Source organism: Xenopus laevis, chromosome 4L (assembly GCF_017654675.1).
Source record: "Xenopus laevis strain J_2021 chromosome 4L, Xenopus_laevis_v10.1, whole genome shotgun sequence".
Taxonomy (NCBI): domain Eukaryota; kingdom Metazoa; phylum Chordata; class Amphibia; order Anura; family Pipidae; genus Xenopus; species Xenopus laevis.
In genome coordinates this window covers 13963975-13976525 of record NC_054377.1, presented here as the reverse complement: position 1 = coordinate 13976525, position 12551 = coordinate 13963975, and the positions used below count along the sequence as shown (strand labels likewise).

Here is a 12551-nt window from a genome sequence, read left to right as displayed (position 1 = left end):
TGCTCTCAATAAAGATTTATAATCAACAATATCTTCCCTCGTATGAGGAAGAGAAGAATTTTAACCCAGTTATATCGTTTGTGTGCCCGTCTTGTAATCCACAATTAAACCCGACACATTTCATAATGCGCCCATGTACGGTAACAGACAAAGAGTCTGAAAAAGGGAATTTATACATAATTTAAGAACTGCTTTAATTATTAACAGAAATGCTGCGTCATATAATGCAATGAAATCAGGTGGGGCCCCGACCAACAGAGGGTTTACAGATTTTCCCATTAAATTTCACCTGCTTGAACTCTATATTTTTTTTTTCCCAGCCAGTCTCCCATCTGGCCCCCCGGTTTGCCAGCTTTGCTTCTCATGACAAGCTATAATTTTGCACTCAATATGGGATTAGCCTAAGCTGATTTTAAACTTTAGTATCTTTAACCTGCCACTTTATTGCAGACATCAGCTGGGAGCTCAGTTTGATATTTGGCTAATAGTAATTACTCGTGCTACGGGGGGAATCTTCTTCCAAAAACATTCATCCGAAACAAGCAATTTGTCTCTGAAACTTTCATCTTATATCATTTCGCCCAATTTCATGTCATTTAAAGGGGGTTGAATGATAAACACATTCTAAAATTTTAGTCTAAGGGGCTTATTTATCAAAATCTGACCTTTTCTGATGTTTGCAATAAAAAAAGTCAGACCAAACTAGAATCCACAATTTACCCTTATTTATCATTAAAAGAACATGAAAAAAATCAGATCGGGGAAAAAACCCAACTTTTTCAGATTGTCGCACAAAAACTGGGACTTTTTCGTGTTGTCGCGCGAAAAATCAGAATTCTTCGCATTTGACTCCCAAAAAGTCAGAATTTCTGCGAAATCGGCAGAAAAGCCTGAAATGTTGAGATTATAGTACAAAATTATAGTACAAAACCCAGTGTATATCATAATATTTTCAAATTGCAATTAGGACTTCTACAGGACCTCAACAGGTTGAAGATGGAGTATTTTCGGATTGTGACTTTTTGCATCCTCGGGGTATAATAAATCTCGAGAAATTCAAGTTTTTTTTCCACTAAAAATTAGGATTTTGTAGCAGTAGTCGTTTTTTACCATTCAGACTTTAATAAATAATCCACTAAATGTAATTTCATTATTTTTTTTTAAACATAAATTAGGAAATTACTAATATTTTAGCATATTTTGTATAATCGCAATGAAAATTTTTCAAATTCTATTAAAGGAACACTATATCTTAGGGATGTGTTAGTGGATCTCACAGAACAATGCATTGCTGTTGTAAGTAAGTGAAGATTACAAAGAAGATGTTCTTGCCTAATGGCTTTGCTTTCTCTTGAAGCCAAAGGAATAAAGAGGCTGTTGGATCACCATCTGGGAAGAGAGTAGCTGATTGCTTCCCATTGTTGTCAGTGAGAAGGGCTCTACTTGTGGCTTGCAGGAGTTACCATTAGCGGAACTAGGGTTTGCTGGGATTCACAGATACGTTTTTAGGGACACGAAGGGGCAGATTTACTTAGGGTCGAATATCGAGGGTTAATTAACCCTCGATATTCGACTGTCGAAGTTAAATCCTTCGACTTCAATATCAAAGTCGAAGAATTTACCGCAATTCGTTTGATCGAATGATCGAAGGAAAATTCGTTCGATTGAACGATTAAATCCTTCGAATCTAACGTTTTGAAGGATTTTAATCCATCAATCGAACGATTTTCCTTCGATCAGAAAATTGTTAGGAAGCCTATGGGGACCTTCCCAGTAGGCTAACATTGCACCCCTACTTGGCGAAGTAGGGGGGGTCGAAGTTTTTTTTAAAGAGACAGTACTTCGACCATCAAATGGTTGAATAGTCGAATGATTTTTATTTCGAATCATCCGATTTGAAGTCGTAGTCGAAGGTCGAAGTAGCCAATTCGATGGCCGAAGTAGCCCAAAAAACGTTCGAAATTCGAAGTATATTTTCTTCTATTCCTTCACTCGAGCTAAGTAAATGTACCCCTAAGTCTTGAGAAAAATGATCCTGGGTGGTTTAGAACCAAAAGCAGGCTTGCCTTTCTCCTGGTCCCTAAGCACATATCTGAGCCACAGAAAGTGATTCATTGTGATTCAAAACAGTTGGATAGTCATGATTTTGCCTCTTTTACTAAGTGCAGGGCAGGGTGCAAGTTACAATTCTGTGTGGGTCCAGTTGGCCTAATACGTGCTGACCCGAACCTGCCACACAGTATGTTCCCCTAGGTCAGAGGTCCCCAAACTTTTCTTCCTGTGAGCCACATTCAATTGCAAAAAGAGTTGGGAAGCAATAAAAGCATAAAAAACGTTCCCAGGGGTGCCAAATAAGAGATGTGATTGGTTATTTTGTATCCCAGATGTGGACTGGAAGTCTACAGGAAGCTCTGTTTGGCAGTACACCTGGTTTTTATTAAACCAAATTTTGCCTTCAAGCCTGGAATTCAAAAATAAGCACCTGCTTTGAGGCCACTGGGTGCAACATTCAAGGGGTTGGTGAGTAACATGTTGCTTACAAGCACTAGTTGGGGATCACCGCTCTAGGTAGACTCGCTACCTGACCCAGTAATTACTTTCCTTCCAACCCAGACCTGTGAAACTGGAAGTGACATCACGTCTCAGTCTAATGAGATGGGTAGGGGGAGAAATTTTGACACAACTTTGGGGGAAGGTGGTAGGGACCAGTCCAGACTACCCAAACAACCAGAGAATCTGAACTTTCTGGCCAAAACCCTAGCACTTTGTTGGTATTCCAGAAGTACCCGACCCAACGCAGGACTAATTCGGACTTAAGGCCCTATGGGGCTGAAATATCAAATTTTCTTTGTGCTAAAATTCACAAATTCCAACTAGAGTTTCCAAAACTCAAATGTTCAATATTTAGTAAGCACAAAATATCTGGAAAACTTAAATATGAAACTTTATGAAGAAGTAAATGTGATTTTTTAAAAAAAAATTCAGATTTGTAGACCCATTGAAGACTCTGAGTAGAATGTGAATTCTAAGCATTTGAGTTGCCTTTCCACTAGTGATGGGCGAATTTATTCGCCAGGCGAGAATTCGCAAAGAATTTGCGAGATTTGCCGCCAGCGTATAAATCTGCGAAACTTCACCCGAAAAAATTCAAATTCAAAAACGAGACGCCGGCGCCATTTCGCGAATTTTTTGCCGTTTTGCGAATTTTCCAGCGAAGCGAAACGGCGCAAATTCGCCCATCACTACTTTTCACGGTTTTCATTCGATCGAGTTCATCCTTTTCTTAAGGGACCTAGATAACATCTGGCTTTGCAACCCTAGAATTGGTTTAAAATGAACCATGCATCTCATATTGTGCATCGTAAGAATTGTTTTTAATCGAATTTAATGAGATTATGAAGACCCTCCTTAAACATCATTTTTGGTCCTGATACCTGATATTGTTTAGGTGCATCTAATCTAGTAAAACATAGAGCCGCTATTTCACACCCACCTCGGGTCTGATTCCATGGTGCAAGGTCAAATATGCATTTGCTGATCAGCAGGGTGAACCTTTGCGAAACATGGTTTATAAATATATTTTTGATATTTATTTAAAATAAATTATTTATATTCTGCCCCCCAGAGAAAAAACATCTCCCAGAAAAAGTCCCCATCATGTAGGTGTTCTTCAATCCCATCCTGACATATGTACATCCACTCAATACAATACTCATGTTGATGGCCTACCCAGCATCTGCATTAGAGAATCCATCAAGAGGAGGAAGCTGTAACAAAATAACTGCTGACCTAAAAAAGCTCCTGCCGACAGTCGATCTGCATTATTGTGTGGGCTGAATGGGGGCCACATACAGCTGTTTGTCAAACTCTGTCTTTCATGTCAACGTATTTGAAACCTCAACAAATTAGATCTGTAGAACACTGTACAGGGCAATTGTTATTTAATGAAATTACCTTTGTGATTATTTTGTGCGCTTCTCTTGGTTTCACAATCACCAGCTCTTGTTGCTTTTCTGCAGCAATTCCACAGTTTGGTGCAAATCTGTCCATTGGCTGAAGGTCATGAGAAGAAACCTTCTGAGATATTTGCTTGAGAACATAGTTTGCTCCAGTTTCTCAGTAAGAATCACCACCTGCTCCAATGATATGGTTATGGGTCAGCAAGATACAAATGCCAGGCAAGGGATAGGCACCCATGCACCCCACAATAACCGATCACTGAGAGTCCTCTGAAGGCTTCAGCCATGACATCTTGAAGGGCTTATTTCCCAGGATGACTATGCCTGGTGTCTACTAGTAAACTCTCTGCTGTATAAAATTTTTTGCATTATCAAAAATGCATATTAGAGATTCAGGATTTTATTTGGGGGTTTAGTCAAATATCAGCACTTTTTGCATGATTCTTCTGAACCCTAAGGAGCAAATTTATCAACCTTTGCATTTTTTTTTTACTCAGAAATTTTTTATTAGTTTTACAAAAATAAAATAAAATAAAATAAAATAATGCACAATTACATAGTGGACATCGTTGCACATAAAGCCACGTGAACATTGAACCTTTGCATTTTTAATGTTTTTTTCCGAATTCAAAAAAACTTGAAACTCTTAAATGTGCTCTTATTTATGAAAAAAAACCTCTGTACTCAAAAAGGCAATTGCTTAAAAACACAAAGAAACAACTGGAACCCAGGAAAGTCACATTCTGCCCTTATTTTTCATGGAGTCTGCCATTTTTTGGAATGCATTCCAAAAACGCAAATTGAAAAATAGCTTCAAATTTGAAAATACAACTCCCCTTTATTTCTATATGAACTGAAGCTTTTTTTTTTTCTTATTCGCAATTTAAGCGTTTAATAAATCTTGTAAATACGAGATTTGGAAATTCAAATTTCGGGTTTTTTGCTGCGAAAACTCTCATGCAGATATTAACTCTGCCCCTAAGCATTCAGCCAAACTGAATTAAGGTCAAATGGCTTTAAAGCTCTTAACGAGTGAACATATTTATAATTTTGTTAAAAAAAAAATCTGAATATGCAGATCAGTAGGATTCAATTCAAATTTTTGTGTTGGATTTAGTATGTAGTCAAATTCAACAAAGAATATGGATTTGGTGCATCCCTAAAACATATACAGGTTTGGGATCCGCTATCCAGAGACTCATTATCCAGAATTAAGGGATGCCCATCTTCCCCAGACCCTTAGACATTTTATCCAAATAATTAAAATTTTGATATTTTTTTTCTCTGTAATAATAAAACAGTAGCTTGTACTTGATCTCAACTAAGATATAATTAATCCTTATTGGAGGCAAAACCAGCCTATTGGGTTTATCCGGAAAACCCCATGTCCCGAGCATTCTGGATAACAGGTCCCATACCTGTATATATTCATGCATATCATAAAATCTGAATTAGCACTTTCCAATCTAATCTATCTCTATCTATTACCTATCTCTTTGTCTCTATCTGTCTATTATCTCTCTATCTATCTCTCTATATCTATCTATTATCTATCTGTCTCGCTCTATCTAAAGGTGGCCATATACGGAGAGATCCGCTCGTTTGGCGATGTCGCCAAACGAGCGGATCTTTCCCCGATATGCCCAAAGATCAGATCCTAATGATGGGTAACGGGCGGTCGGATCGCGAGACTGCATCAACGAACAGATGCGGCCGCGATCAGACGGGATTTTTAGTCCTGTCCAATCGACATCTGCCCGACTTTCGGCCAGATATCGATCGGGGAAGCCCGTCAGAGGGCCCCATACACTGGCCAATAAGCTGCCGACTTGGTCTGTCGGCAGCTTTTATTGGCCCATGTATGGCCACCTTTACTCTCTTTGTATTATCTCTCTATCTACTTTATTTATTATTTATCTGTCTGTCTCTACTGCTCTCTCTAGCGCTATCTATCTCTATCTGTCTATCTATATATCTCTCTATCATCTCTCTATCCTCTATCTATCATTGCATCTTGAACAGATTAGATGATATGCAGGAAACCCCCAGTAGCCACATAAAACAGATTTATCTCTGTATCAAGCTACCAGAGACTTAGAACCAAGTGGACTTTTGTTTTTCTTCCTTTTTAGCATTTTTCTTTCTTTTTAGCATTTTTCTTTCTTTATACTGTTTTGTGAGCAATTCCTAACATTTTAGGAATTATCTCTTTCCTGCTGTATTGTTGTCATTGTATGAAGAACTAAAATGGCTGAACTAAGAAAGAGAGAGTCAGATATCTGCCCACTCACCTCTGGAATGTATTTACATCTTAAATGCGCATTCCGGTGGCCAACTTTCCCTTTCAATGCATGGTCAAAGAGAGCAGCTGAAGGACTGAAGTGCAGGATTTATTCACAAAGACAGTAAAAGAAAAGGGAGGTGTGAAAAACTCCTACACAAACTGACCTCAAAGGCCTGGTGTCCTAAAAGAACGTGTAATGGGGGGAACATCGGCTGGTGACAGGTCGGAGCAAAAGAACTGCAGAGTAGGCCATATACCATAGCTTGGTGCTAATGCCAACTATTCTCATTCAGGTTATCATACATATAAAGAAGGACCTAGCTTTGATTTCAACCAAAACACTATCTGCAAGGAGTTTGTATGTTCACCCCATGTATGTGTAAGTTTCCTCCAGATCATCTAGTTTCCTCCTATACTTCAAATGCATACAGGGAGGTTAATTGGTTCCTGATCAAGTGAGTGATATGAACATTAGACTGTAAGATCTACTAGGAAGGGATTAGTGTGAATGATGTATAAACTTAGTTTACCACTATGAAATATGTTATTAGTAAAAAAACGAAGACAAATAACATTTGGGCACATCCTTGACAAAGCATGGAACAGAACAGTGATCCCCAACCAGGATCAGACTGGGCAGGAGGGACACCGGGAAAAACCCAGGTGGGCCCCAGCTTTCTGCTTCCTGCTTGAAGCATTGCCGCTCTCCCGACCTCCATCCCTAGCCCTGGACATGGCGGATAGGGGTTGCAGCTGGAATGGGGTGATGCAGCTGGGGGTGGCCAGATTTGTCTTTGCAGGTGGGGTTCCTGGGATTGTGGGGACCCATGAGGCAGCAGGCGTGGTGGGCCCTAGGCCCCCAGTCCTACCCAGTCCCCAACCAGTGGTTTTGTTGCTCACCAACCTCTTGAATGTTGCTCTCAGTGACCTCAAAGCAGATGCTTATTGTTATATTCCAGGCTTGGAGACAAGTTTTGGTTGCAAAAAAAACTGCCAAATAGAGACTCCTGTAGGCTGCCAGTCCACATAGGGGTATCAAATAGCTAATTGGAGCCCTTATTTGGCACACCTAGGAACTTTTTTCATGCTTGTGTTACAGTCTCCAACTCTTTTTACATCTGAATGTGGCTCACAAGTAAAGATACAGATAGATAGATATGGATACTCATACTTACTTGACTGTGTCATTTCTGGGAACAGCTGCACTGTATATATAGTTACCCAGTGGAAATTTGCCCTAGAGTAAAGTGGTTCTTTTTATGTTGCGTTCCTTGGTCTGACTTTAATATGTATGTTTCTCCTGGTCATAGCTCCTGGTTGAAACGGTATTGCCTATATATATATGTATAGATCTTGGATGGAAGTTTACTGTATATGTGGCATATGGGTGTTAGAGTGCTGTAAATGTAGTTCCTGTATAAAAGAGTGCTTCTGGGTAAGACTGCGTAGCTTCTGGGAGTAACCACTGTGTATGTTTTCCCCCTTAAGTGAATTGTTGTAAAATACTATTTTATAGGCAATTAATAAAAAATACATGTATTATTCACCATAATGCTAAATTATTTATCTTGAACTTCGAGCATACATCAGGGACTGGGAAGGCAATTGAACAGTAAGTGCCTGTCTCCTCCTCTCACGCTAGGGCACCAGACAAAATATATCATTATAATGGCTGTTGTGGGCTGGTTGTTTAATGCTGTGGTCCCTGTGACAGCCCCCTCCTTATCCATATATCTATCTGTCATCTATCTATCTGTCAACTATCTATCTAATAAGTATTTTCTTGTGAAAGGAAAATTAAGTATCCTTCTTTAGTGATGGGCGAATTTATTCGCCAGGCGCGAATTCCCACAATTCGCCGCCGGCAAATAAATTCGCGAAAGGGGAGCCAAAATTCGCCAGCGAAAAAAAAAGCAAAGCAAAATCTTCCTGACTATCAGGAACATTATACGGACAGTCAGGAAAGTTGTGATTAATTGTCCCTTTTATCAAATTGGATTCAGTTCTCAGTTCTTTAGTCAAGACCAGATTGAAATCAATGTCTATAAACAGGAACATTACTATCTAATTATCTTGGTGCAAGTGCTTATTAATTAACCTCACTATGCAATGTGTGATATAACGTAATTCAATTTTATATATTTAGACCTTTCCTGTTAATTGACTCCTGATTATATAAACTTTCAGTAATATATAAGGACACAACTATTCTGTGCTGTTTATTTTTATCCTGCCCATGTGGTCCAGCAACGATCCATGCCTGGTCATTAGAGGTCAGCCCAATGACTGCCTGTTGCTCATAACATCTTTTAGTTTTAAGGATAAATGGGACACTGGTGCATAATCTCTCAATAACTATCTTTGGACTTGTGAAAGTTTAGGCAACCTGATCCACTTTGCCAGTTAGTGCTTCAGCCAATAGAGATGGGTCAGCAGGGTAGCACTTATGTCTGTACAGCGCAAAATTCAATACCAAGGCTATCCATGGTATAGGGATTGTAGACTGTAAGATCCACCGGGGCAGGAACCGATGGTTAAAATCAGTGTATGGAGTTCTCCATCACTAAAAGCCCTTCATACACATGTATTACTGCTCAAAATTCTATGTTTGACCTGTGTACATATTTTTCAGAGATTATTTTGTGCTTCTCTTGAATATTACGGAGTTTTCATAGATCCCCCCCTTTTTTTAGAAAAAATCAGGTTAGCATCTCCATCATTTTTTGTATATCACATGACATATAAGTATGTAAATTGCAGAAGATCTTTAACGCAAGCTTATATTGATTCGTTTAGACCGCGACACTAGTTTCATGGCGGGTTGGACATAGGTTGTTGATTAATCATTGCATTTTAGATATAGAGTAACCCATGTCATACCAGTATAAAGCCTTGTGGTATTGATGCCTCACTTGAGTTAGCTCAGAAGATGGCTCTATAAACCAAAGGCTCAATCACTCAAAATGAGGTCCATCATTTTCCCCACCAGTTATATTGGATACTGAGAACTAAACATAAGTCATGAGTACCCACCTTTATTGTGCTACTTTTTTTCCCATCCTGGAGCAGGAGCTTCTGAGGTATTTATACCAAGAACTTATCGGGGGAATTTAATGTTCGCATGGACTTGGTTCACACCATGAATGCATAAATGCTTACATCTGCTCATCTACACTCAAATTTACTTTCTGATACAGGTATGGGACCTGTTATCCAGAATGCTCGGGACCTGGGGTTTTCCGGATAACGGATCTTTCCGTAATTTGGGTCTTCATGCCTTAAGTCTACTAGAAATTCATTTAAACATTAAATAAAGTCAATAGGCTGGTTTTGCTTCCAAAAAGCATTAATTATATCTTAGTTTGGATCAAGTACAAGCTACTGTTTTATTATTACAGAGAAAAAGGAAATCATTTTTAAAAATTTGGATTTTTTGGATAAAATGGAGTCTATGGGAGACAGCCATTCTGTAATTCGGAGCTTTCCTGATATCGGGTTTCCAAATAAGGGATCCTATACCTGTATATGAAATTCACTGGATATTATGGACCAGGATTCTCTCTGTGGGCTGTTTTGTGGGCATTTAATGAGTAATCATATAAAAAGGTGATTTCTGGGAGCATTGCCATAAAATGTCCTTTGCAGGGGGCAGAGTTTGCTGAAGTTTGGTCATTAGGTTTATACTGTACACTTGAAAGAGAATAAAATTCTGAGACCCCCCCTCCCTGCTCCATCCCAGCCTAGCTGTTACTTTTGGTAAATGCCCCTACCTCTTTAGTTACCTCTATTTGCAGATTCAGAGCATCGGGGTCCACGGACGCCATCTTTCGACTCTTCAGTAATCTTCGGGTCTTCTTCTGCCACTTCGGCAATTTCCATCAAATTCGCCGCATGCGCAGTTGTAAAAAACCCAAAGACTGCTCCAACTGCACATACGCAGATACGGCACTTACTTCCCGAAGATAAGTGAAGAGAAGAAGATGTCGCCCGTGAGCTCCTCTGCATTGAATCTGCAAAGAGAGGTGAGTAATGAGTTAGGGGCATTTACCAAAGGTAACAACTAGGCTGAGGTGTAGCAGGGAGGGGTCTATGTAGGGTAGAGGTGTAGGGGATTTTGGGGGTTTGGTTTTCCTTTAAGGGCAGAGCCACTTGCATGGCTATAAGAGCAGTTCTTTGTATTTTTTTGGGAAGTGGGGTGCTCTATATAAACTCTGTAATTCCTTTGTTCAGGATTCTGACTCTGTATGAGTTCAGAATCCACAAACATTTTTGTTCACCTCAAGTGGTCTCAGGTGACTGAATTTTTCATGACACACTTGTGTCTTGAGGAAGGAACATGAATTCAGAAACCTTGTTCGAAGCGAATGCGGCTCTTTTCCAAAACTTGCAAACCAGATGTTGACCTATGGATTATTGTAGCCTATTTTAATTGTAGTTCCAATCATTTCAGGCTACTTGTCTTGTTTTTTTTCATGTACACGAAGGATGTCATTCCATGACTACCAGAAAATACACTTGCCCATGCGAGCAAAATAACATGTTTACAGTATGTCCCATACAGTTTAGTGCCATGTCGTTTTATCTTACATAGGCTTCCTCTATTTGTCCTGCTGAAGATCATGAGCAGCGCATGTAAATTGGATTTATTTCTAGCAATTTCAGCATTCATTGATAAGACCCAGATTTATTCCACAAACACTAATTAGGGCCTCCCGAATGTGTATTTTGTTTGCTTGTTTTACAGACTAAAGCAATTACGACGCGCCTGAGAAACTTGTCCGATACGGTGGTCGGCCTTGAATCATTTATCGGCTCAGAGATGGAAGCCAGTCCGTTATACAGAGACTATCATGGTGAGTTCAAATGTTTAGAGGCCATGAACATAATGTGTTGATAAATAAATTCACACGTTTTATAGGCACTGCAAACTTTGCAATAACCTCTTCTGTTTTTAATGAAAATATCATGAGCTCAGTTGTATCTCCCTTGTACCGAGCACTTCTCATGCAATTGGTTTGTCCTTAAAGGGATACTGTCATGGGAAAAAAAATTTTTTCAAAATGAGTCTGTTAATAGTGCTGTTCCAGCAGAATTCTGCACTGAAATCCATTTCTCAAAAGAGCAAACAGATTTTTTTATATTCAATTTTGAAATCTGAGATTTTGTCAATTTCCCAGCTGCCCCTGGTCATGTGACTTGTGCCTGCACTTTAGGAGAGAAATGCTTTGTGGCAGGCTGCTGTTTTTCCTTCTCAATGTAACTGAATGTGTCTCAGTGGGACATGGGTTTTTACTATTGAGTGCTGTTCTTAGATCTACCAGGCAGCTGTTATCTTGTGTTAGGGAGCTGTTATCTGTTTACCTTCCCATTGTTCTTTTGTTTGGCTGCTGGGGGGAAAAGGGAGGGGGGTGATATCACTCCAACTTGCAGTACAGCAGTAAAGAGTGATTGAAGTTTATCAGAGCACAAGTCACATGACTTGGGGCAGCTGGGAAATTGACAATATGTCTAGCCCCATGTCAGATTTCAAAATTGAATATAAAAATTTGAGAAATGGATTTCAGTGCAGAATTCTGCTGGAGCAGCACTATTAACTGATTCATTTTGAAAATTTTTTTTTTCCCATGACAGTATCCCTTTAAGGGCTATAAAACACCCAAATTCATTTCTTCTTAATAAACCTAAATGTGGTTCTAAGCAACTTTCCAGGATACATGCCATAAAAAGATTATTGGTAGATTTATTTGCAGTATTTCTTGAACCTTTTCTACTACTTATTCTGTCTGAAACAAACAGAAGTCAACCTTGCTTGTGTCTTCACAGGTCTGTTAATCAGCTGGCTTCTGCTTCATTCTTCTTAAAAGTCAGAATGACTTCTTTCTTTCTTCTTTTTCCCATTATAGATATTTTGAGTTGTTTTCTGTTACCTCAACCTAGTGCTGTTCTAGGCGCTGGATCAAATAGGACCAGCCCCTTTAGCGTTCATGTTTTGTATAATAGGCACCGTCCTTCTAAAAGTGCCTCTCTAGGTACGGGCCCATAGGTGCCTATATATAAATATAGCCGTGGCTAGAGGTAACCAGACGCGTAGCAAACTTTTTTGAACATGGTCTTACAATTATCTTTCCTTTTATGGCACAGAGAATAATATTTAAATAAGTTTGCTCTTTCTTGGATAAAGAAATCCGCAACTGTATCTCCTGGTCAAGAAATCACTTGGGGGTGTCAAATGTTAGGCACTTACCTGTAAGCCCGGGCCGGTGTTCCTGTTAGCAGAAAACTCCACCGGCCTGGGGTAATTCTGAGTG

General features: G+C 39.4%; 1 protein-coding gene across 1 annotated transcript in view; it reads left to right on the top strand.

Moving 5' to 3' along the window:
• Window positions 1-12551, top strand: part of LOC121402871 (elongator complex protein 4-like) — a 127148-nt gene that overhangs the window by 39196 nt on the left and 75401 nt on the right. The window contains exon 4 of the mRNA XM_041589593.1: window positions 10988-11096. Coding sequence (XP_041445527.1) covers window positions 10988-11096 — 109 coding nt within the window. The remainder of the gene's footprint in view (window positions 1-10987; window positions 11097-12551) is intronic.